Here is a 26,987-nt window from a genome sequence, read left to right as displayed (position 1 = left end):
TTCCTGCAGATTCTGGTGGCTGGGCTAATGACATCCTTGAGGAATTGGAGTCTGTGGGTGGGCTGAAAGCAGCGAGAGCTGATAGGAAGGGTAAAAGCAGCTCCAGACGGGGGCGGTAGGATATGCGTCAGAGAGAGAGGGAGGAGGGAGAGACAAGGGTGAGAGGAAAGGGATACAGGGAAAGAGAGAGACAAAGACACTCTGTGGGAGCGAGGGAGGGACGCAGTTTCCTGAAATAAACCTCTCCAAGTTAATTCAGACATTTCCCAGATTGCAGTGAAAATGCATTTGGTTTTGTCTCTGATAAAGGTTTAACGTGGAATAAAGCTCCTGTTCTGGAGTATCTGATTAGTTTTTGCTGGAAATTGTAACTCTTCCTTTTTGAGACAGGAAACAAAATATGGTAACAGATTACACATTGTGTAGAAAGTGTTTAATTAAAAAATGCTTCCGTGTCACAGAAACACACTTCGCATCTCATCTTTTCATCGCGTTCCATAGCTCGACTTTCAAATAATATTTCGAGCTGCAGAGGAACAAAAACCTCTACTTAACCTGAGCCTGAGAAGTAGCTATTTGTAACTGTATCAACTTACATTTTTTCAAAGTAATAAGTCATTGTAACGTGTTACAATGTTATTCAAGTAACTTTTTCAAAGTAACTTCCACAACACTGAACAAAGCGTAGTGAATACATGGTAAAGCATAGCTAAGCAAAGCCCAGAGATGGCAAAGCATATTAAAAAACATGTCCAGCCTTGATAAATGTATTTAACCCGCTCCTTCTCCACCCTTGCCCCTCGGTGGTGGAACGACCTACCCATGGATACCAGGACTGCTCAGTCCCTGACCACCTTCCAGCACCTCTTCAAGACACACCTGTTCAGCCAGCATCTGTAAACCTCACATCTCTCTACTATACTGGACTACATGGCACTCAGGTGCACCAGCACTTGCATCGCCTTGCACCTGTAGTGAACTGAGCCACACTTTGCTCTATTCTACCACTGCTCTGAATTATAACTATTTTTGTATCTTGTGCTTGATTTTAATCTTAAAGTAACTGTATCCACGTTTTTGTAATTGCTCTTATTTGAAATCATTCTTATCCATTTATTTCACTTTCCTCCCACAGTCCGAAGACATGCTGTTCAGGTTGATTGGTTATTCTAAATTGCCCTCTGTATAAATGTTTGTGTATGTGTGTGAATGAATGTGCGATGGACTGGCGTCCTGTCCAGGGTGTAGTCCTGCCTTGCGCCCCGTGTCTGCTGGGTTAGACTCTGACTCACTGCGACCCTGTAAAGAATTAAGCAGTTAATGATAAAGGATGGATGGATGGATATTTCTTAGCAGACGCCCTTATCCAGGAAGACTTGCAGTTGTTACAGTATATTACATTACAAAATATCACATTACAGATAAGAGCAGTTATCAGATGCAATAAAGGCAGTAGTAATTAGGAGGGAATTCAAATAAGAGAATATAATATATCACAGTTAATAATTACGTTTGAGAGCGATTTCGAATAAGAACAGTTAGACTTATAGTAAAAATATTTGGTTATAAGAGTAAATTACACGCAGAGAACATGCAAACTCCACACAGACACAGGGAAAACGTGCAAACTCCACACAGACACAGGGAAAACATGCAAACTCCACACAGACATGGGGAGAACTTGTAAACTCCACACAGACACAGGGAAAACATGCAAACTCCACACAGACACAGGGAAAACATGCAAACTCCACACAGACACAGGGAAAACATGCAAACTCCACACAGACACGGGGAGAACTTGCAAACTCCACACAGACACGGGGAGAACTTGCAAACTCCACCTAGACAGACCCCTAGGCTGGAATCGAAAGCAGGACCCTGGAGCTGTGAGGCAGCAGCACTAACCGTCACACCACCATGCTGCCCTGCTCAGAAATAAACAATACTAATCTCAGTGATTCAGCATCGACAGCAGGAGGTATCCATTCCATACCTGCAGCAGACTGAAGAACTGCCTCTGTCTCTCTTTCTCAAGTCTATATCCACTTCATTCCCAGCCGTGTCCTCTGCTCCTGGTTTCTCTGTATTGGTTTTTGGTTCACTGTCTCAACTCAAGTTTTCATGCCCCTCCTAGATTGAGGAAGAGTGTGGGAGAGGAAGAACTACTAAAAGTCTAAACGACATGTAAGATAACTGGGATTGTGGTGAAATATTGACAGTGTGCTCATCAATACACAGGAGGGCCCTGGTTGGTGTTGGGTTAGTAAGTGACACACAGATGAACACTGTCCTTTACAAACAATGGCTGCATTCTCCTAGCTAGGAATACTAACAACGCTGGAGTTGAGTTCTGCCTCCAGAGTTATTCAGAAGCGAGGGCACACACAGAGCTGCACTGCAAGATGTTCTGATACTTTACAGTGCTTATAGCTGACAAAACAACCTCATCAGTCTTACCTGATTTTCACTTTCATTTGCAACATTCATCTCAAATGTGGTTCAACACAATACATGTTACAGCAAACCTGTACTTTCTGTTTAAAACATGTATCTGGTACTTTAGGTTAAATGAAGTTCTCAGTTTCTATGTCTTTTTTCAGGTCATCTGTTGCATTTTCACTTCATGGGTCATTTCACTTCAGCTGTGTCTTCTGGGTCATGTCACTGGCTGAAGGCATGTCAGTCAATAGGGAAAGTAGTGGTTGGTTAATGACAGGACAAACGTCAGTGAGGGGGCAGGACCTTTTCACCCTCCAGGTGACCAAACAAGTGCAACAGTGACTGAAAGGATGGTAAAACAAATGGAAATGTGATGCGACGTGGAAGTGCACTACCAACCGTCTCTATAAAGACACTCCGCCTAATCTGACTTGTGTGGCATATATACAGTAAACATGTATAATTTGTGGCAAAGCGGGGGTATGCTGTGCCACGCCTCAGGACCTTCTTCCCTGTCTTCTGGTGTAAAATGAACTCTCACAACAGAGCAGTTTAAAACTGGGCACTGCCTGAATGTTTATTTGTTAACAAACACAAAAACAAAATAACCAAACAAAACCCTCACCCCGCCCAGCAGTGCTAACTACACTTTAATCACCTTCTAACTACACAAGGAGGCTGTGCGGTCCAGTGGATAAAGAATCGGGTTTGTAATCAACAGGTTCAAATCCTAGCTCACTCATTACGTGACCCTGTGCAAACCACTGAACCTCCTTGTGCTGCGTCTTTGGGGTGAGACGTTGCTGTAAGTGACTCTGCAGCTGGTGCACAGTTCACACACCCTAGTCTCGTATCTTGTAAAGCGCTTTGTGATGGTTAACCCGTTTACCTGTCACCAAACATAGAAATAGTCCAATAACTTTTCCAGGGCTCCCTCTTCAGGCCTTAGCCTTAAATTGTTGTGTCAGCGCCTCAGAGTTTTTTTTCCCCACTTATCTACACACCATACTCCACATTATTAAGGGGAAAAAAGTTTTTATTAAGAAAAAAAATTATATATTAAAAACACAAAACTGAAAGATCATAATTGGATAAGTCTCCACCCCCCTGAGTTAATACTTGGTGGAAGCACCTTTGACAGCAATTACAGCTGTGAGTCTGTTGGGATAGGTCTCTACCAACTTGCACACCTAGATTTGGCAATATTTGACCATTCTTCTTTACAAAACTGTTCAAGCTCTGTCAAGTTCCTTTTTGAAGTGTTGATGGACAGCAATCTTCAAGTCACGCCACAAATCTTCGATTGCATTTAGGTCGGGGCTCTGACTGGGCCACTCAAGGACATTTACCTTTTTGTTCCTTAGCCACTCCAGTGTAGCTTTGGCTGTGTGCTTTGGGTCGTTGTCATGCTGAAAGGTGAACTTCCGTCCCACTTTCAGCTTTCTTGCAGAGGGCAGCAGGTTTTCCTCAAGGATTTCTCTGTACTTTGCTCCATTCATTTTCCCTTCTATCCTGACAAGTGCCCCAGTCCCTGCCAATGAGAAACATCCCCATAACATGATGCTGCCACCGCCATGCTTCACAGTAGGGATGGTGTTCTTTGGGTGATGCATTTCAAAAATTTCGATTTTAGCTTCGTCAGACCACAAAACTTTTTTGCCACATGGCTACAGGATCTCCTGAGTGTTTTTTTGCATACTTCAAATAGGATTCAAGGTGGGCTTTCTTGAGTAATGGCTTCCTTCTTGCCACCCTACCATACAGGCCAGATTTGTTGAGTGCTCGGGATATTGTTGTCACATGCACACTTTGACCAGTCTTGGCCATAAAAACCTGTAGCTCTTGCAAAGTTGCCCTTGGTCTCTTGGTAGCCTCTCTGATCAGTCTCCTTCTTGCTCGATCATCCAGTTTGGAGGGATGGCCTGATCTAGGCAGGGTCTTGGTGGTGCCATACACCTTTCACTTCTCAATAATCATCTTGACCGTGCTCCAAGGGATATTCAAGGCCTTTGATATTTTTTTATACCCATTCCCTGATCTGTGCTTTTCAACAACCCGGAGTTCTTTTGAAAGTGCCTTGATGTTTATAGTTGAGTCTTTGCTTTGAAATGCACTACCCAGCAGAGGGAACCTACAGGAACTGCTGAATTTATCCTGAAATCATGTGAATCACTACAATTGAACACAGGTGGAGGCCATTTAACTTGGTGTGTGATTTTGAAGGCCACTGGTTACACCTGAACTAATTTAGGATTGATATTAGAAGGGGGGTGGACACTTATCCAACCAAGCTATTTCAGTTTTTATTTTTAATTACTTTTCTACAAATTTCTAGAATATTATTTTTCACTTGGATGTTTTGGGGTAGGATGTGTAGCTAAACGAAAAAAAAAAAAAAATTCAATGCATTTTAATTCCAGGCTTTAAGGCAACAAAAGGTGAAAATGTTGAAAGGGGGTGTAGACTTTCTAAAGGGCTATATATATATATATATATATATATATATATATATATATATATATATATATATATATATATATATATATATATATATATATATATATATATAAAACACAAAACTTGGTTATTTGTAATAAGAACCACTCAGAATTACGTTAAGCATAATAGAGAGACAAGGGGTAGTACAGAAAATGAACATGATATTTGTTCTTCGTGCATCTGCATCTGGAGAAGAGCCAATCTGACTGTCATGAAACCTGGTAATAATATTATTCAGCAGGTGACTAGTCCTTTTAACTTGGCCGATGTTGTAGATGTGGAATGTTTTTGCGTAGATTGAATATTGTATTATAATGATTTACACCAGGTTCGCAGTTTAAAGCCACTGTTTTAAAATCTATATATATAAAAAAAAGAACAGCTTTCAACTCTGTGGAAAATCTCAGTGCAGAACGGGTGTGCCTCGTGTGGTGTTCAGCACGTCACTGGGGAAGCCCCTTCCTCTGGTGCGTCACACTCCGTAGCCGATTAGAAACGCTCAGTCCCACGCATCAACCCCCCCACACACACAGCTTGCATTTGAAACCTATTCACTGAAGAGAAAAAAACATACACAAAGACAGCAATATAAAACGACTGGTTAGATTGCAATAATAAATTATACACGAAGCCATGAATACAGCAGGCCCACAGCTAAAGGAAATCCCGAATTACGATCAAAGACAACTTGAATGAAAACACGCTGTCAGAACAGTAGGAGCACGAGCAGCATTTACTGGTTAGCCAATAAAAACTCACTTTTTGTTTGTGTCAACGATTTCTACGTTATGTTTTGTATCAAATACAGTTGACAGTATCCGATTCCCCCATCACTTGAACATGGTCTATATGAATCGTGTTACATTATTCTTGCCCATAGAGTAGGCTGTGTGTCAATGGGATTTTCGACCAGTTTGATGCATGTTTGTTAGTGGAAAGAAGGAGTTAAAAGTATCACTGTGTATAACAACCCCCACCCCTTACAAAATCAACTCCACGCCCCCAGATTCAGCCGCCTCTCTCCCCGGGAGAGGAAAGCTCTTTTTCGGTCAGATGGCGCGCTGCAGTCCGCCCCCGGGTCTCTCTCACCCACACACCCAGCAATGAGCCTGTCATTAACAATGCGAACCGCCGAGGGAGGACAGCAGCCAGCAAGCACAGCCAGCCACGGGTAAGGCAACAGAAGAGAAAACTCCGAGCAGCGCCGTCTCAGAAAACCAGGGGATAACAGGCGAGCTGCGAGCTCATACAGGAAACTTCAAACAAGTGCAAACAAGTACACGGGCAAAGGGTTAAAAGAAGACTGAGAGCCGACAGAACTGGCTTAGAAATACATATTTTTCTTCGGATAATTTGGCTGCACCGCTGCTTGAGGTGAAGCTGGCGGCGGCGGCACCACCAGTCTGCGCCAGCAAGCGCCCACCTGGATCTGGAGCACAGAATAAAGGACCGAGTCTGCTAGATCTGAGCGAGGTAGGGAGAGCGACTATCTGTCTATTTATGCATGTATTTGTTTGTTTGTTATATTTATACTTAAGATATGTTTTCAGCAGTGTTCGGGAACGATGTGGTTTATTTCTTATTTGATTAAATACGGAAGTAAGTTCGTGTCGATTCGTTAAGGCAACACTAAAATCGAACATTAAAAAAAAAAAACCAAAAAAAAAAAACAAATCTTTCGTTGTTGCCACCGTCAGTAACACATGCATGGCAAACCGTGGTGGTAAATTATATTTGAACGCTTAATATTTGTAATACTTTAAAACTGATAACAGTACATCGCTTTTGCAAGAACAGTAACACTGTATGTGAATCATATGTCACCTGTTAGCACCAGGGCACACGGCACCGTGTCCTCTCAGCCCTGTCCTAATCGGTTTTGGTTCCGCTACTGAAGTGTGTTCAGCAGTGTCCCGGTCCAGAGGCGGTGCTAGCTCACTGGGTCCCCGAAGCAGCAATGTATATACATGAGCACTGCCTTGCGAAGACACTCTGGCACAAAAAACGCGGTAGTTTTTATGAGAAGAAATTATATAATTACCGGTATAAATACTTTAAAAAAAACCAAAAATAAAATAAGCAGTTAAATCCGTGCACCTTATTTCGTCGTGTGAACTCATAAACATCTCATTTTTTTCATAAATAAACTTGTCCTGAGCGATGGCTGAAAATGGGGTTTGTGTCACTGCCAGCCTAGCCCGCCTCATTCTGTTACTACATTTGTGATTCAGGATCGCTTTCATCGAAACAAATACATAACCTATCTTTAAATCACTGCAATACTACAAAATTCTAAGTTCTGATTAAAAAATAATTTAAATCCTGCAGTGCCGCAGCTGTCCTGCCCACTGCAGCGGGACTCGGTGCGAATTTCTTTCTTCTCCAATTTGGGAAATGAAAGGCAACACCAGCAATAGCAGCCTCTCCCATATGTGCCCATCTCAGATAGGATGACGTGTAATTGACATTTATAACCAAATTGATGTCATTGCAGTCAAACATAAGTAAATACATTAAATCCAGTATTTCCTGCATTCTGAGAATTTAATTATAGCTAAAAAGACTGTAGTTGATGGGTTACTGTGAGCTACTGTTGCACCCACACTATAAAGCACTGCATGGTGGTTTATTTAGTAAGACTAAAGAGTCTAAAATTAAGACACATTCCACTGGAAGTCTTCTCAGTGAAGGCATTGAGAGTCTTCAAGACGAAACGTGTGTCGTTGAGTCTTTGCTTTGAGCTTGTCTGGAGAATTCTAACTGCACTAACAGACTTCCTGGTTCTGCTCAGCCGTGTGACAGTGTGACCTCTACGTTCATACAGAGTGCGCTGGTGCTTGCAGAGTTGAGAGGTCACCATTGTCAGAGGGTTTAAATAGAATGAAGTGTGTCGAGTGTTAGGCAGTGTTCATCGGTCTGTACCTGTCAGAGTCTAGACGAGAACCTGATATCAGAGAACAGAACCCTCACAGTGACGCGAAACATCGTGGTGAAAAGCACAGGCGCCATTAAAAGACTTTAAGTGACTGACTTTGTCATTTCAGTTGTGAGACTGATGTCGTTACTTTTCTTTACAGTTAAAACAGGCACTATGGCCAATGCCTAAAATTAAAAGGCGCTTCAACAGTGCAAGTCAGTTCTATATGCAAACGCACTCTTCAGATCATCTTGCTAGAAAATGGCGTGGGAGGCGGGAGAGTGGGTTCCATAGCTGGCAGTGGGCAGACTCTGCTAGTGGACTAATCACACGTCTCAGATGCGTGTTCGATGACGTTTTAAAACACTGATAAATAGCTTTAAATGCACTGCACCCACAAAACTGTACAAGTAGAGCACAAGATACTACAGAATACATTATTGTTTTCTAAAAAAAAATAAATAATCCAAGCAGTTTTAAAATATAATGCACAAACAGAACAGTGTTACAAACCAGAGCGTTCACAAAGAGCACCAGGCTTTACCAAATACAGGATCTGCAAACCAGAGCGTTCACAAAGAGCACCAGGCTTTACCAAATACAGGATCTGCAAACCAGAGCGTTCACAAAGAGCACCAGGCTTTACCAAATACAGGATCTGCAAACCAGAGCGTTCACAAAGAGAACCAGGCTTTACCAAATACAGGATCTGCAAACCAGAGCGTTCACAAAGAGAACCAGGCTTTACCAAATACAGGATCTGCAAACCAGAGCGTTCACAAAGAGCACCAGGCTTTACCAAATACAGGATCTGCAAACCAGAGCGTTCACAAAGAGCACCAGGCTTTACCAAATACAGGATCTGCAAACCAGAGCGTTCACAAAGAGAACCAGGCTTTACCAAATACAGGATCTGCAAACCAGAGCGTTCACAAAGAGAACCAGGCTTTACCAAATACAGGATCTGCAAACCAGAGCGTTCACAAAGAGAACCAGGCTTTACCAAATACAGGATCTGCAAACCAGAGCGTTCACAAAGAGCACCAGGCTTTACCAAATACAGGATCTGCAAACCAGAGCGTTCACAAAGAGAACCAGGCTTTACCAAATACAGGATCTGCAAACCAGAGCGTTCACAAAGAGCACCAGGCTTTACCAAATACAGGATCTGCAAACCAGAGCGTTCACAAAGAGCACCAGGCTTTACCAAATACAGGATCTGCAAACCAGAGCGTTCACAAAGAGCACCAGGCTTTACCAAATACAGGATCTGCAAACCAGAGCGTTCACAAAGAGCACCAGGCTTTACCAAATACAGGATCTGCAAACCAGAGCGTTCACAAAGAGCACCAGGCTTTACCAAATACAGGATCTGCAAACCAGAGCGTTCACAAAGAGCACCAGGCTTTACCAAATACAGGATCTGCAAACCAGAGCGTTCACAAAGAGCACCAGGCTTTACCAAATACAGGAACTGCAAACCAGAGCGTTCACAAAGAGCACCAGGCTTTACCAAATACAGGATCTGCAAACCAGAGCGTTCACAAAGAGAACCAGGCTTTACCAAATACAGAACCTATTCTTGTTTTTAAAGTGGTGACTAGTCGACTATTTTTGTGTTGACTGTGGGACTACTTAAGAATATAAGAGTTTACAAACTGAAGGAGGTAATTCGGCCCATCTTCCTCGTTTTGGTTGTTAGTAGCTTATTGATCCCAGAATCTCATCAAGCAGCTTCTTGAAGGATCCCAGGGTGTCAGCTCCAACAACATTACTGGGGAGTTGGTTCCAGACTCCCATAATTCTGTTTGTAAAAAAGTGCCTCCTATTTTCTGTTCTGAATGCTCCTTTATCTAATCTCCATTTGTGACCCCTGGTCCTTTTTCATGTGAAAAAAGTCCATTGGGTCCACATTGTCAATACCTTTTAGAATTCTGAATGCTTGAATCCGATCGCTGCATAGTCTTCTTTGTTCAAGACTGTATGGATTTAATTATTTTAGCCTGACATGCCTTTTAAACCCTGAATAATTCTGGCCGACCTTTGCTGCTGCGTTTGCCACTCCTCCTATTTTTGTGCCGTCTGCAAATTTAACAAGTTTACTGACTATACCAGATTAGAAATGTAGATTAGGAATCGCAGATGACCTAATACTGATCCCTGTGGTACTCCACTGGTTACCACACTCCATTCTGAGGTTTCTCCTCTAATCAGTACTTTCTATTTTCTAGATGTTAACCACTCCCTAATCCATGTGCATGTATTTCCTTGAATCCCTACTGTGTTCAGTTTGAGAATTAATCTTTTATGCAGGACTTTGTCAAAAGCTTTCTGGAAATCTAAATAAACCATGTCTGATGTGTTGCAGTTATCCATTGTTGATGTTGCATCCTCAAACAAATCAAGCAGGTTAGTTAGACACGATCTCCCTTTCCTGAAACCATACTGTCTCCCAGGATGCTGTTATCATATAGGTCATTTTCCGTTTTGGATCTTATTATAGTTTCCGTAAGTTTATATATAATAGAAGTCAGGCTTATTGGTCTGTAGTTGCCTGGTTCGGTTTTGTCTCCCTTTTTGTGGATCGGTATTACGTTTGCAATTTTCCAGTCTGTCGGTACCACTCCTGTGTCAAGAGACTGCTGCATGATCTTGGCTAGCGGTTTGTAAATAACTTCTTTCATTTCTTTGAGTACTATTGGGAGGATCTCATCCGGCCCAGGGGATTTGTTTATTTTAAGAGCTCCTAGTCCTTTTAACACTTCTGCCTCTGTTATGCTAAAGTTTTTTAAAACTGGATAGGAACAGGTTGACATGTGGGCCATGTTGTCCATATCCTCCTTTGTAAAAAGTTGTGACAAGTAGGCTAATCATTTAGTATATTTGGAGGCAATGTGGCCCAGTGGTTAAAGTCAAGGGCTTATTGCCCTTGTTTTGTTGTAGTCTCCCTTCTGTTTTTTGTTGATTTCTCCCCCTTCCTTTCTAGTTTAAATGCTTCTGAACCTCCTCAAGGATCCTTTCACCGCTAAATCATACTTGTTCAGTAAATAAGTAGCTGTGGTATCCTTGGCTATTCTAATGAGTGTGGTCTATTATAATGAAGCCCTAATTATAATGAATGTGGTCTGTTATGATGTATACTCTATTATAATGAATGTGGTCTGTTATGATGTGTACTCTATTATAATGAGTGTAATATTTTATAATTAGGGGTCTATTAAAGCACAGTAAATTTTCGTATTTTTCACGGGTAGGTGTATGAAGTAAAATTAGGATTTTGCGAATATTTCAATATTTCAGAGCACTAATGTGCTGCCAGTGCTGTCATTGGTTAAAGGCAAGCATGCAACATCTCCCAGCAGTTGCTGACGACATTCTCTGTCTGGTGTGGACTTGCCCATACACTGAGACTGCACGTCTGCATCCACTGAATTGGTTGGAAATGTAAGGCAGAGCTTTGCCAAGTTATACCGAGTCAAAACAACGTGTCTATTCGGGTCTAAAACTCTCACTGCGTTTAAAAAGTAAGCAGCAGGTTGTTTGAAGCGAGGTGGCTGTTACCTGTACCTGTTACCCGACTTTTTGTCTGCGCTGACTTTCCAGTTTGTTGTCTGAAAGCTGTTTATTTTACGTTCTGTTCAGCAGCCTGTAGTAGCCTTTTGTTTAATGTGCGATTCTGAAGCTAAACAGCGATCGATCGTATTTTCTCCAGACACATTACAAGATGTGCAAAACAATTACCTCCATCTGCATGTGCAGTTTCTTTGGGAAATATCTTGACACGATCATCAGCCAAAATATGCTTTGCTTTTTTTGCTTTGTCGTCCATTTCTGGTACTTTACCTCCAATGCTGAAAACTAGATTTTAGCAACCTAAATCAAAACAATGCAGCACTGACTTTGTCCCACCCTCTACTGCACAGTACAGGTCACAGAAAAGCAGTACAGATGCCCTGATAGGCTGATTAAAACATTTTTATAATTTGAACAGTAAACAGGAACGTTAACCGCTTCAGAGTGTTTTTTTGTATGTTATTTGTCTAAGGACTTTTATTTTCTTCTTTTATTTTTTTGCCAAAGTGCAATGCACACAGGACAGTGAAGGAAAATACTGTTGAGTTACTATACATATTGTGACAGAAAAAAAAAAGCCCAATTATTTTGTAAAGTAACCAAAAAAGAATAATTTCATACAGTATTAAAAAAGTCCAGAAAAAACAGATTTACATAAGACTCAAAAATAGCTAAAAATAAGCACCAAAAAATAAAATGAATAAACACAGAAACAGTGTTGTAATGAGTGGGGTCTGTTGTAATGAGTGGGGTCTGTCTGTGTTTGCAGGTTAAGGGGTCTGCCATGTCCCTGCCACGAACCCTTGGTGAACTCCAGCTATACCGTGTTCTACAGCGAGCCAACCTGCTGGCCTATTACGACACCTTCATCCAGCAGGGCGGCGACGACGTGCAGCAGCTGTGTGAGGCGGGCGAGGAGGAGTTCTTGGAGATCATGGCGCTTGTTGGCATGGCAACCAAGCCCCTGCACGTCCGCCGGCTCCAGAAAGCCCTGCGCGAGTGGGCGACCAACCCCAGCCTTTTCAACCAAACCCTGAGCAACGTCCCCGTCAACAGCATCCCTCTCTTCAAAATCTCCGACACCACCGGGGGGCGCAAATCTCTGAGTAACGGGCATGCGTCGAACTCCCCTGGAGAGCAGGAGAGGTCTGGCCTCACTCCCCAGCGTAGCTCGAGCCCAAAGAGCCCATCCTCCCAGAGCTCAGAGCTCTCCCGGGACAAACTGCAGCTCTCTCCGTTCGGCCGTCACACCCCAGAGCCTGATGGGAACAGCCAGGATGAAGAGCAGCCAAGCCCGCCGCCCACCCCCCCTACCACCTCCTCTCCAGTCCCAGGCGGGCGGCTGGAGCCTGAAGCTGCCCGTGCCGTGACTGAAAGCGTGGATCGGCTCATGAAGACCATGCCCTGCGCCGAACCCAGCGAGGTCAAAGCCCTGCTGAAGCTCAACAAGAAGCTGGCGAAGACGGTGGGGCACATCTTCAACATGGAGAATGGCGACCCGGCTAAAGAGGAGGAGATCCGGAAATACAGCCTGATCTACGGGCGTTTCGACTCCAAGAGGAGGGAGGGCAAGCAGCTCAGCGCCCACGAGGTACAGCACAGCCTGTGCACTGGCAGCACTACACTGGGCTGGGTCTACACCTGGAAGCAGTGTTTTAAGGCACATTTCAAGTCATTCAATTAAGCTGCATTGTGCTACTTTTCTAACACTTTGTCATAATTTCGTCTAACAAATTGTGCAGTAAGACTGTGATAAAACTGAGTATTTCTAGTTATTTAAGACTGAACTATCATTAAATTATGCCATTTTTTATTTGTGGTCTGTTTTATAGTTTGTAGTTCCTTAGCAACTAAACTTTTTTTCTTTTTCAAATATGGTCCAGTGGTTTAGTATGCTTCCTAAGGCAAATATTGGACTATATGTAAAAGTGCAATTGGTACTTTTTTTTCTAGTTACAAAACTGGTAACATAATTAAATTAAAAACACTGACATTAAAGGGATGCTTAATATAATCTACATTTAATATCATATTCTGTTTGTAGTTTTTGTGTGGGTCTTCTGGAGTGAGACAGGAGGCATTAAGGCGGTACACAGGCTGCAATACATTCATGAATTTAAGAGCTGTTTCAAAATGAAAAATTCGAATCTATTACCTGGTAAATGCCTAGGATAGCAGCTTTATTTGCTAACAGATTATTATATCGTTTGTCGTTTGTGTTTTCAGCTGACAATCAACGAAGCAGCCGCGCAGTTCTGTATCCGTGACAACGCTCTTCTGCTGCGCAGAGTGGAGCTGTTCTCATTGGCCAGGCAGGTGGCTCGGGAGTGTGCCTACACCTCCACGCTGAAGGGTTCCAGGTGAGCCAGCAGGATCCCCGTTACACAGTGCTTCAGCAAGACTTTACTACTGCAATACACAGTATATACTGGGGTTTTCATCTTGACGCTTTGTACTGATCTACGCGGTTGATTGATCACATGATGTATAAAATTGTGCTGAAAGACAATTACAAGTAATCACTTTTAGTGACGTAGTGTGACATTCTTTTGAGCTGTACAGGCCGCTTGAGTTTCCTTCAGCCTGATAATCTGTCTAAAAGAAAATGATTAAAAATACATCAAGTGCGAATATATTCCTGTGAATTACCAGCTCACTGCAACCTAGAATACCAGATTTACAAGATCCGTTTTTGATTTGTAAGCTTTCAAGATTCAGACTAACAAAGGTAACTTACTGAGTGCTGTTTTATTTTAGTTAGCTGTAGAGAAAGTAAGATATCGCTGTCAAATTTGAAAGAAACACGTTGAATAAAAAGAAAAATCTGCTTACTTGCGACAAGATGATACGATAAACTTAAAGCACAGATGAGCAAATGTTGCAAGTAGCAGTCTTTCTTTTTCTTCATTCTGAGATATTGTGAAATATTAGGTATCCCTTCCAGTAAGTGCCCTCCGTGATTTCTTTTTTGTGCACTATTTTTTATACCACACTCAGGTACACAAGATCAATCATTCAATTATTTTTGATTGATTTAATCACAGGTGTGATTAAATGATTAATAGTTTAATCACAAACATAAAACAGCAGTACTTGATTTTGTAATACAGATTATAGTAAAAATAAATTGGCATTACATTTCAAAATTATGTAAATGAATTTGTTTTAAACACTAGACAAGATGTATTTTATTGAAATAGCTAATAGATATAACCTCATGGTTTCATAAGAACTTCATTCTAAGTTAATGAATTTACAGAACAGGCTGCTCTTGCTTCTCATAAACTATCATTTGTAGTCTTTGTTTTAATACACCATCTCATTAACCATTATGTATTTCCGCAATTAAGTTATTTAGAACTTAATATGACCTGTAATGTAAATAAACACAAGACTCAACCCGTTTCTTTACTGCTGAAAGAGACTTGTCGAACCCATATCTTGGTCTGCAGGTATATCTGGCTCTGTGCAGGTGTGTGCTATACTGCCATCCGTGATACCCTACTGGCAGTAGGTTGTAAGGAATATAATAGCAGGTTATTTTGGCAGAGTAACGTATATTAAATATTCTATTACAAATGTTTTCTTGTACAGACAGATATTTCTGTACTTTCCCTTTGAGAATGGAGTCCAAAGTGCTTGCCTATTTGTATTTACAAAATAAAAAATATCCTACTCCTGTTTATACATAACTGCCTCTTTCTCTGACGACTCAAACGGGAGTCATTACTGTCATATCCTGAGATGGATAAATTGTCGACATCCTGAAATTATCTTGATCACGAGATGGCGGAATGGTTTTCTCGAGATCGCAAGATGGCGGAATGGTTTTCTCGAGATCGCAAGATGGCGGAATGGTTTTCTCGAGATCGCAAGATGGCGGAATGGTTTTCTCGAGATCGCAAGATGGCGGAATGGTTTTCTCGAGATCGCAAGATGGTGGAATGGTTTTCTAGAGATCACGAGATGGTGGAATGGTTTTCTAGAGATCATGAGATGGCGGAATGGTTTTCTTGATCACGAGATGGCGGAATGGTTTTCTCGAGATCGCAAGATGGTGGAATGGTTTTCTCGAGATCATAAGATAGTGGAATGGTTTTCTAGAGATCACGAGATGGCGGAATGGTTTTCTTGATCACGGAATGTTTTTCTAGAGATCACGAGATGGTGGAATGGTTTTCTTGATCACGGAATGGTTTTCTAAGATCACGAGATGGTGGAATGGTTTTCTTGATCACGGAATGGTTTTCTAAGATCACGAGATGGCGGAATGGTTTTCTTGATCGCAGAATGGTTTTCTAGAGATCACGAGATGGTGGAATGGTTTTCTCGAGATCACGGACCCTGCTGGACTTTGTCCTCCATATGGCGGTAGCTCACATTTGCTGTGGAGCTCCTGGGTGTAAAGAGGCGATTGGCTTGGGGCTCGGAGGAGCCCGCTGACCTTCAGTTCTCCTGAGCTGTGTGGAGAATTGTACTGTGTAATTTTGGATAAAACGAGGGCTAAAATAAACTAAAATAGTAAAAAAAAAAAAAAAAAAAAACTAAATTAAAAAAAAACTGTCAAACGGCCAGACTGTATAGAAATGCTGAAAAGGCATAGATATTTCACAGAAAAAAAAAATTAAAAAAATACATTTTCTATCAAACCAAATTTTCTGGCTTTTTAACCTGTGTTCTTTCATAGCAGCATACCTACCGTATTATTACAAATTATTACCTACCGTATTATTACAAATTATTACTTACCGTATTATTACAAATTATTACTTACCGTATTATTATTACGTATTATCTCCTAACATCCTTTTGTGCAAGACCCCCTCAGCTAACATGCAAAGACTACACAAGACCGCGCTCTTTAATAAGAGTGAGCCCTGCAACATGAGATACATAATGGGGAATGCTGTGAGTTGGTTTGCTTCTATAAACTCACCCATTATTAGCATCCAATTCTCATCAAGGAACAGCCTCGGGCCGCCATTAAACAGGCTTGCTGCTGTTCCAGTACTTGATATCCTGTCTGTGCTTGTAAAGGAAAAGAATAACATAGAGGCACACCCACACACAAACACTCAAATTCAATTCTGTTTTAACGATTATTGGGTTTTCCAAAGAAAAAATGATGCAATTTAAAATAAGACGGCATTTGGGTACCAGTATTTAAAATAAGACAGTATTTGGGTACCAGTATTTAAAGTAAGACAGCATTGTGGTACCAGTATATAAAATAAGACAGCATTGGGCTAAAAGTGAAGGTAATTGTAACCAACAAAATAGTTCCACACATTTTCTCCACTATGCACATCAATTAATTATAATAAGGCTTCAACTTTTCTGTCAGAACAACTCTGTTCAACAAATGCAAATAACAAAAGCACAGTGATAAACTAGGCGACTGCAAGAATGAAATGCAAGCGATGAGCAATTTATATAATTTGTCATGTCTGAAAAAAAAATAAGCGAAACAGAATCAGGCTCAGTCAAGATACACAGGTAAAAACAAGTGACATTTTTTTGTAATTAACAGTCTCAGAATAAGCTGAAAGGGACGTTGTGCTCAACAATAAACTGGAAATGTCACCCTTTAATTAGACAGGTCTCAATGTGTACAGCTTTGAAAGAATTTAGCAATCATTTTCATTTTAAACCACGGTATCTGGTTCTACACCAGGTTATAAACCTCTGTTTACAAGCCCTGCTTGTACACTGTCTTGTACTTCCTTTGTCACCACCCCTTCACTGGCTGTCAATAACCAATCAGCTGCTTCCCATTTTTGCCTGGCATGCTTTCAGCCAGTAACATGACCAGAAAGACACTGATGGGATGCCCAAAGATGAAGCAGTAACAGACTTCCTGGAAGGCAAGGAAAGCAAACTGGGGACTTCCTTGAACCCCGTGTAGTAGCAGATGTTTTGTAGAACTGCAAACTGCACATTGGAGCCCTGTGTAGCGAATAGAAGTGCAGCATGAGGGAAGGGGGAGGGATTATTGGGTTTGCTGCAGTCCCAGCACTGGACAGTAAATTGTACTTGGCTGCCTTGACTCCATGTCAAAGCAGTGCGTCCACACTACACTAACCCTCTTCATTGTGTGTGTTCTGTCTAGATTGAATCCTGATGATATCAATGGGCCGGCTCTTAAAAAAATAAAACAAGAGGTAACTGTTTGCATGGTTTTGTTTTGATGTGGGGATAGGGCCAGACTTTATTTCACCAAAACTGCTTTCAACGTCACATATTTTGACTCCCCTCTTCCATTTGTATGATGTTGCAATGGCTCTGTTACTGTGCTTTCCTTTGCAAGTCTGTGTTGAGGGGATTTCAGGAGAGTTTTCGTTGCCTGTGTAACACAGTCTAGTGTCAGCCAAAGTATCTTTATAAAACGACAGAGAAATGTCTCCAGAATGTTCTTCAGATTTGTCATAGAATGTATTAAGTTCCAAAGGCATTTGAAAGTGCGTAGGAGTGCCAATGATACACTTGCTTAGTAAGTGATCAGTGATGAAGTGTATGTGCTGTAGGTGACTGTATCGGAATGCGTCTCCTCCTCGCATGATCTCGTGGGTGGCCAGCAGGGAGCGCCGGAGAGCTCCGCCCCAGGGTTCCACCACGCCACTGACGAGGACAGTCTGTCTGGGGAGAGTCTTGACGGTCACACACAGGGTAAGAATAAACAGAAACATGTTTGTTTACATTTGTAATCGCACATCATAGGTTATAAACCACCTGGGCAATCCACTTCTCAACATTTGCTCAGGAGCATTCATCAGGAGAAAAATAATAATGCTGTTTTTCTGTTCCCACAATGCAACACTCATTTCAATCAGCAGCATTGTTGCAGGAGGGGGTTTGATCTGGATACGCTGCGATGTTTAGAAGAAAAATCCTTTTCCTCTGGCAAACGTTCCTGAGAAGGTTGAAAAGTAATTCCCTCGTTCATTTACCTATGATGTGTTAATTAAAAAATATAAAAGCTATCAGGGATATATAAAAAGAAAGTATCACATCAAAGGGAGTTTTGAAACTACGGCAAAAGTCTTTTCTTTAATACAGAACACTTGCTCATTCCGCATAATTGCTGGAGTCTTGAAAGAATGACAGAATGATATGACTTACTGTTCACTGGTTTGAAGTGTGAGTCATAAAAAGCCTTGTCTGAATGCTGTGTTATTCGCAAATGTTTCTCAAATATTATTCTTTAGTCCTTCATAATCAACCATTTAAAATAAGAAAAGTTAAAAGCACTGCTTTCAAGACAAATGAATGTACCAGTCCAGCAATATCTGGACTAGAATTGAAATCAACCCTATTTGCTGTGGTCAGCAGTGTTAACGTAGTAACTGGGGAGCTGTTTCATCGAGCTGTGTTGTGCTGTGTGTGTAGGTTTGGGGTCCCGCTCCAGTCTTTCCTTGTCCCCCTGCCCCCCCACTGACCCCACACCGACCCCCACCTGGAGCCGGCACCTCATGCAGCAGACCTTGATGGACGAGGGCCTCCGATTGGCCCGGCTAGTGTCACATGATCGCGTTGGCAAGCTCTGTCTGCGCGCAACGGGGAGCGTCCAACCGACAGGTCAGTGGGGGAATTGAATACAGATGAGCGATTCATGACTGTATGAGGACTTTAAAAACTAACAGGGACCAGAGCGCTTTGGAAGAGTCTTGCTTTTTGCGATGGCAGCGTTTCTGAAAAGAAAACGTCTTTTTACAGTGTGGCTCTCAGGGAACTGGGTCCTCGAGTGGCTCACTCGTCATGTGCAGGATGAGTCGTACAATCATGTTCCTGGCTGTGCCAAGTTGACAGTCTTCGGTGCCACAGGAAGCATTAGCTCAGGGTTAGGGAGGCAGAATCAGCATGGGCTGTTCCTCCTCACTGCGCTAGATGACCTTTTGCAGGGCTGGCCTTTGTCCTCCAGGGGTAAGCAGCTCATCCAGTTTTGAGCTCCTGGTGTAGAGGTGATTGGCTTGGGGATCAGAGGATGCCCGCTGAACCTTCAGTTCTCGTGAGCTGTTGTGGGGAGTTGCTGAGGGATCGTAATTGGGCAAAAAAACAGGGGTACAATAACTGGGCTACAATTGTTAAAACCCTACAACTAGCTCTAAGCAGTTTCCTTTTATATCAAACAGAAGAGCTATTTAGATTTGCAACGGGCAGGTCTGAAAGCCGTAGCTCTTTAACTTTATCCATCCAGCAGGGGGGGTTTATAGAACCACTTGTAAACATTGCTACAGTGAGAAGAAACACCCTCCTGCAGTGGCACTGAGATCTGCACTGTTCATCACTGCTAATATTATACAGGTACTAGAGCTGTATTACCAGTTGCATGAAAAGCAGTTCTCATGGCTTCAGTGTGAGATTAGTGAACGGTTAATGCAGAGATATTTACATGTGCTCAACACAGCACACATTTTCATTAAGTGACAGTAGCTGTTATTTACTTCATGTTGCACTCCGCTTTCTCCAAGATAAAATGAGACAGTAGTGGTGGGGACCAACCCAGACCTACCTTCACTGTACATATGAGCCTGGAGAGCTAATACTGTGTGGCTGAAGTGTAATACTGGATCCAGGGATCAGCCTGTTTTTGGCCTCCCTAGTGCCTCAGCATGGCAACCGTCTGGAATGGGCTGAGTGGGGCACTTCGCCAGGGTCATCAGGTGGGCACCTCCCATCTTCGGTGGTTGGGTGACTAACCCACGACACCTCAGGCAGGCTCGACAGTGAAGCTGGCTTCCCAGCGCCCCCCCCACCAAACCCAGCCCAGTGTACTCACCTTAGCCATCCATTCCTTTTCATTGATGTTACCTTCATCCATTACCTCTCTTTTGAGTTCCCCAATCGGCCTCTTTCCTCGTGAACCAGAGTCAGTTGCTGCTTCTCTCTGCCTTCACTATACGCTGCAATTCCTGTCCACTGAATCCAGTATGCCTGAGAAGCCATGTCATGGAGTGCATAACAAATCCCTGACAACCCAGCTCTACTGGATAAACCAAGACTTCCACCTACGCTGCTAACTCAGCATACTGAACTTTCTTCCTCGTGTACGCCTCATGTACGCAATCCTCCCATGACCCCGTTAGCTTTACCAGGAGAACAAGGCGTTCTGAGACGGACCACAGGACGATGTCAGGTCGAAGGGTAGTAGAAACGATATCGGGTGACAAAATAAGGCGCTTGCCAACATCTGCCTGCATTCTCCGCCTTGACACGCCTCAACCTCTCCTCATCCTCTCCTCCTGCTTTTGCACTTCAGTAACTGCCAATTTCTTCCATTTCAGCTGGGCGGCTTTGTGCCTCTCGGATGAGCTGAACTGAGAGCAAGGCCTCTTCTCTGTTGCCTCTTGATATCACTGATACAAGTGCAGCCTTTGCATCTTCCACCTCCTCCTTTGCATCTTCCACCACCTCCTTTGCTGCTCACTTTCTCCCAGTTCTCACTATGGGTACTGCCTCCCTCACACACTCGTCCTGCGATTCCATCAGTATAATTTCCAGCCCTACCTGAGCGCACTTGAATTCCTCAGTTAGAGCCGAGATTGGCAGCTGCTGTTTTCCTTTACCATACAATGCTAACCTGCTAAAGCATCGTGGAACTCCGAGATTTTTCCTCATGTATAATCAAGGCTTCCAGTCTCTGTGCTGTTGACAGGGAAACCTCATTCACAGTAAGAGGCCACAGCAAGAAGACCCAGCTGAAAGCAGCAGACTCTAAGCTTGCCTGGTCGTGCACTGCTGTCGATCCTCTTCAGCCCTTACACTGCCTGCTGACTCACCTCTCCCACTCGGACTGTCCTTTTACGAGTCGACAAGGAGCAGAAGAGATCCCAATCAGCAAATCATATACAACACTGCATGTTAGTAGAAAACAAAAGTAACTCAGAAATACATTTATTCTTCATATTCATATTAAAACAATGTTTTCTTTATTGATAAACAACGTATTTTCCTGCTGGTGTTGGTTTAGATTGATTCATGTATTCCATCTGCTAGGCAGGAGAAACAGCAACAATAAAATAAGCACGCCCCTTGTCTTTTTAATATCAGCCCATTAGTAATTCAATGATTGCTTATATCAAGCCTGAAGGTTTCAGAGTAAGCTGTAATGAAAGAATGCAGAGCTCTGGAATTAAACTGTATTAATTATTTCTTAGCAGAAGCCCTTACTGCCCTGCAAGAAGCTTTACTAGGCTCTGAATACAATGAACCACTTCATACCCACGTAATGTATCTGAAAACCACAGCTAATGATAGTCTTATGTGACAAAATATATTTCTGTAACAGTGTGCAGTTACAGTGCATACATAATTAATGAAACAAAACCAGCTAGTGGCCACATTATGACAATAACACGCCATTTCAAATTTCTGTGTCCCTTACGGCAGGGTACAAATTATTAGAACCTGGAATTAAATATGTTTTAAATGAAACTGAAACATTTACCATTATTGGGGAGAGGGGGCCTTATAGAGTAAAACAATTTACAAGAACTGCCTCGCGGTCTCCTGACTGAGAAAGAAACTGTATCCTGCACGAGGAGATACAGAGAGCATTACAAGAAACTGTATCCTGCACGAGGAGATACAGAGAGCATTACAAGAAACTGTATCCTGCACGAGGAGATGCAGAGAGCATTACAAGAAACTGTATCCTGCACGAGGAGATGCAGAGAGCATTACAAGAAACTGTATCCTGCACGAGGAGATGCAGAGAGCATTACAAGAAACTGTGTTCCTGCACGAGGAGATGCAGAGAGCATTACAAGAAACTGTGTTCCTGCACGAGGAGATGCAGAGAGCATTACAAGAAACTGTGTCCTGCACGAGGAGATGCAGAGAGCATTACAAGAAACTGTATCCTGCACGAGGAGATGCAGAGAGCATTACAAGAAACTGTATCCTGCACGAGGAGATGCAGAGAGCATTACAAGAAACTGTATCCTGCACGAGGAGATGCAGAGAGCATTACAAGAAACTGTATCCTGCACGAGGAGATGCAGAGAGCATTACAAGAAACTGTATCCTGCACGAGGAGATGCAGAGAGCATTACAAGAAACTGTATCCTGCACGAGGAGATGCAGAGAGCATTACAAGAAACTGTGTTCCTGCACGAGGAGATGCAGAGAGCATTACAAGAAACTGTGTTCCTGCACGAGGAGATGCAGAGAGCATTACAAGAAACTGTGTTCCTGCACGAGGAGATGCAGAGAGCATTACAAGAAACTGTATCCTGCACGAGGAGATGCAGAGAGCATTACAAGAAACTGTATCCTGCACGAGGAGATGCAGAGAGCATTACAAGAAACTGTATCCTGCACGAGGAGATGCAGAGAGCATTACAAGAAACTGTATCCTGCACGAGGAGATGCAGAGAGCATTACAAGAAACTGTATCCTGCACGAGGAGATGCAGAGAGCATTACAAGAAACTGTATCCTGCACGAGGAGATGCAGAGAGCATTACAAGAAACTGTATTCCTGCACGAGGAGATGCAGAGAGCATTACAAGAAACTGTATCCTGCATGAGGAGATACAGAGAGTATTAAAAGCTGAAACTTGAATACATGTTATATAAATATGGTGGGGGGAAATACATTAAAACCACATAGCTGAGCTCCCTGTTGGTAGTCTGAGGACGACGTTAATCTCTGAGGTGAAAGACATTGGGAGAGAGTCTCTGACTCTGTGTCTCTCTCTCTCTCTCTCTCTCTCTCGGGCTGGTGCACACGTTTGGATTTATGAACTGATGAATGTTGTGCTAAGGGGAGGAGAGCCAGACCACTGTGTGCAAACCTAAATACTGCGCTGGCCCGGGTTAGTTTAACACTAATAACTCATTTAAAACAGCTTCCGTATCTGTTGCGTGTTTTTGTTTTTATCATGTTGGTATCAGATGATGTGTGGTGTTGTTTTCTGTAGATATATTTAGCGATCCACTCGATTGTAAAGGTTGAAGTGTCTGCCTTGTGCTTACAACAGTATGGTCTCCTCGGTTACACTGACGTTGGGTCATGTGACTGGATGGCTGGCAGAACGTCTGCTCCCCGACTGGGATGGTTAATATAACAGAACTCCAGAAACATGTGAAATACAAGCGTTTGCTGAACATTAGACACTAATTAATGCGATAAAGACCACAATCCACAATTTCTAATTGTTTTAACTAACAATCTTTACAAAAAACAAAAGCATATGTATGTTCATGACTAAAGTATGGCACCTTTACGTTAAGTCTGTTCAACTTGTATTGAACTAATTAAAACATCTCTTCAGCGATTGAAACCCATTCCACAGCAATTAAGCTGCATTGTAAAGTCAACAGCCAGAAAAAGAGGTAATTATTTCCAACATCTGTTGAAGAAGATCGTTTTGGCAACACAGCAGATAATCAAGACAAAGGAGTTGGATTCACGTTTGAGAAAAGCACTCGTAGCAAACTATCAGCTGCAGAGTCACTTACAACACCGTCTCACCCGAAAGACTGAGCACAAGGAGGTTCAGTGACTTGCTCAGGGTCACACACACTGAGTCAGTGGCTGAGCTGGGATTTGAACCGGGGACCTCCTGGTTACAAGTCTGTTTCTTTAACTGTTTCGATAATAATAATAAACTTTATGTAGTGCCTTTCATGCAAAAAGCAGCTCAAAACGCTTTACATAGAAAATACAGAGAAAATAAACATGTATACTAAAGATCATTTAAAAAATAATTAATAATTAGTACAAAAGTGATCAAAAAAAAATTAATGTAATACAAGCTAAAAGAAAAGATGCATTTCAACCATTAGAGGCAGCAGAAACAAAACACATTGAAAGTACATTCAATTTAAAAAGGCTAAGTTGTAAAAATGAATCTTAAGTGTTGTTTTAAAAAGTGGACGATCAAAGAACATGACGAGTACAGCAGGTAGGAGAATCGTCCGAGACTAAAATATAACTTTTCCTCAAAGGCTGACTGGCAGACAGTATCTTCCAACACGACAACGACCCAAAGCATACAACTAGGTCAACTCTGGAATTCTTGAAGAAAACAAAGATAAAGGTTCTGGAATGAATTTCACAATCATCAGATCTCAACCCAACAGAAATGCTTTGGACTGAACAAATATGTAGCTAAGCATTCTGTATCTCACTGTTTGAGCTGAAGGAAATCTGCAAGACAGAATGAGCCCAGAGTTCGCCAACAAGATGTAACACACTGGGTAAGAGTGATTATAAACCATAAACCGTATTAAAAGCAAAAGGACACACAGGATACTAAAGCAGGAGGGCCAGTACTGTTGTCATGAACAAACACTTGAAATGAAAAAGCTCTGTTGGTTAGATTATTTGTTAAATAACTAGAACTTGTGTATGTTTGGTTTTGCTTTATTAAAAAATGGTTAGTTTACTAAGTGCTTGTCCGTAACCCTTATGGTATAATAAACGTAGGCTGCAATACTTTTGTCTGCGACTGTGCCACTGTTAGTCCAGTGCTGTGTGCTGTCTGGGGTGCTTGTAGTTAATTTAGTGGTGCAAAGTAAGGCCTTCACAATCTATTCATACTTCATTTTTCAAAATGAACAGTGTTCCATGTAATGGGTTTGATAAAGCTTTGTGTTTGAATGGATATCTGAACATGATCATTCAGTGTTAGTCCCAGCACTAGAATGTTAGGTCTTTGTAGTCCCAAGATGTTTCTTGTTCATTATAGAATTATAATTGGTGTTTTAAGAAACAACATGGTAATGCTGATGTGGAGCAAATATCGGAACACACTGATGGATTACAGCTAGACCATTGGAGTGCGTCTGAACTAGTGATCAGAAAGAAGCAATGACTTTATCAGTGTTCGAGTCTGTGCAACAGGAAACCCCCAGAGTGGGGGCTGTGAGTGTGTGAGGTGGGTGAGAATGGAGTGGGGTCTGTGTATGAGGGGAGTGAGAATGGAGTGGGGGCTGTGTGTGTGTGAGGGGGGTGAGAATGGACTGGGGGCTGTGTGAGGGGGTGAGTGGAGTGGGGCTGTGTCTGGGAGGGGCGTGAGAATAGGCTGTCATTGCACAGCAAGGTGAAAATGCAATGTTTAGGTGGGCAGGGGCTTGGGGCTGCTTGTTCATTTCTTATCAGGTGTGACGCAGCTAGTCTGCCAGTTGTTTAAACTGTAAAGCTAGTCATAGGGATTGCCCTCTTTATCAGTCACTGCCTGCATCTTTAGACACACTGCCTGGAGGTGCCACTGAAGCATACAAACCAGAACACCTGCTTACAAGACAGGCATTGTCTTATCTTTGTCACCTGTTGTTTGTATCACAGCGTTATATTTTTAACCATATTGCCGACTCTTTTTAAACTTGTCATAATAGCTGGGCAATACATTTCAACATTTACTCAGGAGCATTTGCCAGGAGAAAAAAAACGCTCCCTCCTGCAGCATGCTGGATTTCTGTTCCCACAATGCAACACTCATTTCAATCAGCAGCATTGTTGCAGGAGCGAGTGTGATCTGGATGCACTGCGATGTTTAGAAGAAAAATGATCTTTCTCCTGGTCAACGAGTAAAAGTTGAAAAAGTAATTCTCCAATTGATTTACCTATGAAGTGTGAATAAAAATATCAAAACAATTGGGAATAAAAAAAAAAATTAAAAATCCATTCATAGAATGACTTTCCTTTGATCAAGCTCTGCATCTGCTTAGCAGTTCAGAATTTGGAAAAATGTGTCGTTGGATCTGAATGAATGCTGGATTCCAAGATTGAGCAAATGAATTAACTTACAGCACTGAATACAAAACAGTAATTCAATACTAGATCTCTCAACACTTTGTATATTTAAATAAAGCATCTCAAAATGAGAAAGTCCAGGAACAGCAGAGATTGATATTGATATATATAGATTATATATATATATATATATATATATATATATATATATATATATAACGTGGAGTTGCATTTAACCTATAACATTCAACAGCAGAAAAACATGAACTATTAATCAATCCTAATATGAGGTTGATTTCATCCAGTGATTCTCATCACTGTTCTGCAGTCCTAGAGATACCCCTATAGAGTCTGTAAGATGGTGTTTAGCAACTAAACAAATTCTGCTTGTGTTTTTTTTTGTAGAATGTGAAGAGAAAGTAACAGACAGTTCTCGTCCGAGCAGGCGAAGCAGCAGCTGCAGCAGCAGAGAGGAGCAGGAGAGCGGCTGCAAATGAGAACGTCGTCCCCTTCAAATGAGAACCTTCTACCCTTCACATGAGAACATCGTCCCCTTCAAATACGAACCTTCTGCTCTTCACATGAGAACCTTCTACCCTTCACATGAGAACCTTCTACGCTTCACATGAGAACCTTCTACTCTTCAAATAAGAACCTTATACCCTTCAAATATGAACCTTCTGCTCTTCACATGAGAACCTTCTACCCTTCAAATACGAACCTTCTACTCTTCACATGAGAACCTTCTACTCTTCAAATAAGAACCTTATACCCTTCAAATATGAACCTTCTGCTCTTCACATGAGAACCTTCTACCCTTCAAATACGAACCTTCTACTCTTCACATGAGAACCTT

The 26,987-nt window shown here is 42.1% G+C and overlaps 1 protein-coding gene and 1 long non-coding RNA gene across 4 annotated transcripts in view; both read left to right on the top strand.

Annotated features, from left to right (window-relative positions):
* Positions 1-874, top strand: part of LOC121307154 — a 7,364-nt gene extending 6,490 nt beyond the window's left edge. Inside the window, exon 4 of the long non-coding RNA XR_005948276.1 lies at positions 834-874. This is a non-coding gene — a long non-coding RNA (uncharacterized LOC121307154). The remainder of the gene's footprint in view (positions 1-833) is intronic.
* A 5,364-nt stretch (positions 875-6,238) lies between these two features.
* Positions 6,239-26,878, top strand: nab2 (NGFI-A binding protein 2 (EGR1 binding protein 2)). Of its 3 annotated transcripts, none has more exons than XM_041239284.1 (7): positions 6,239-6,414; positions 12,201-13,022; positions 13,658-13,791; positions 17,541-17,592; positions 17,956-18,097; positions 18,818-19,006; positions 26,537-26,878. In XM_041239284.1, exons 2-7 carry the CDS (start codon positions 12,216-12,218, stop codon positions 26,626-26,628), a joined length of 1,416 nt encoding a protein of 471 aa, XP_041095218.1. In that variant the 5' UTR covers positions 6,239-6,414; positions 12,201-12,215; the 3' UTR covers positions 26,629-26,878. The 3 variants fall into 3 exon arrangements, with proteins under 3 accessions (XP_041095218.1, XP_041095215.1, XP_041095216.1); XM_041239281.1 differs by having other exon boundaries at positions 6,334-6,414; positions 26,577-26,878; XM_041239282.1 differs by lacking the exon at positions 18,818-19,006 and having other exon boundaries at positions 6,334-6,414.
* The last annotated feature ends 109 nt before the right edge of the window (positions 26,879-26,987 follow it).

The sequence above is a fragment of the Polyodon spathula genome, chromosome 53 (assembly GCF_017654505.1).
Source record: "Polyodon spathula isolate WHYD16114869_AA chromosome 53, ASM1765450v1, whole genome shotgun sequence".
Taxonomy (NCBI): domain Eukaryota; kingdom Metazoa; phylum Chordata; class Actinopteri; order Acipenseriformes; family Polyodontidae; genus Polyodon; species Polyodon spathula.
The sequence above is the reverse complement of the archived record's forward strand: the minus strand, read 5'-3'. Positions and strand labels throughout refer to the sequence as shown.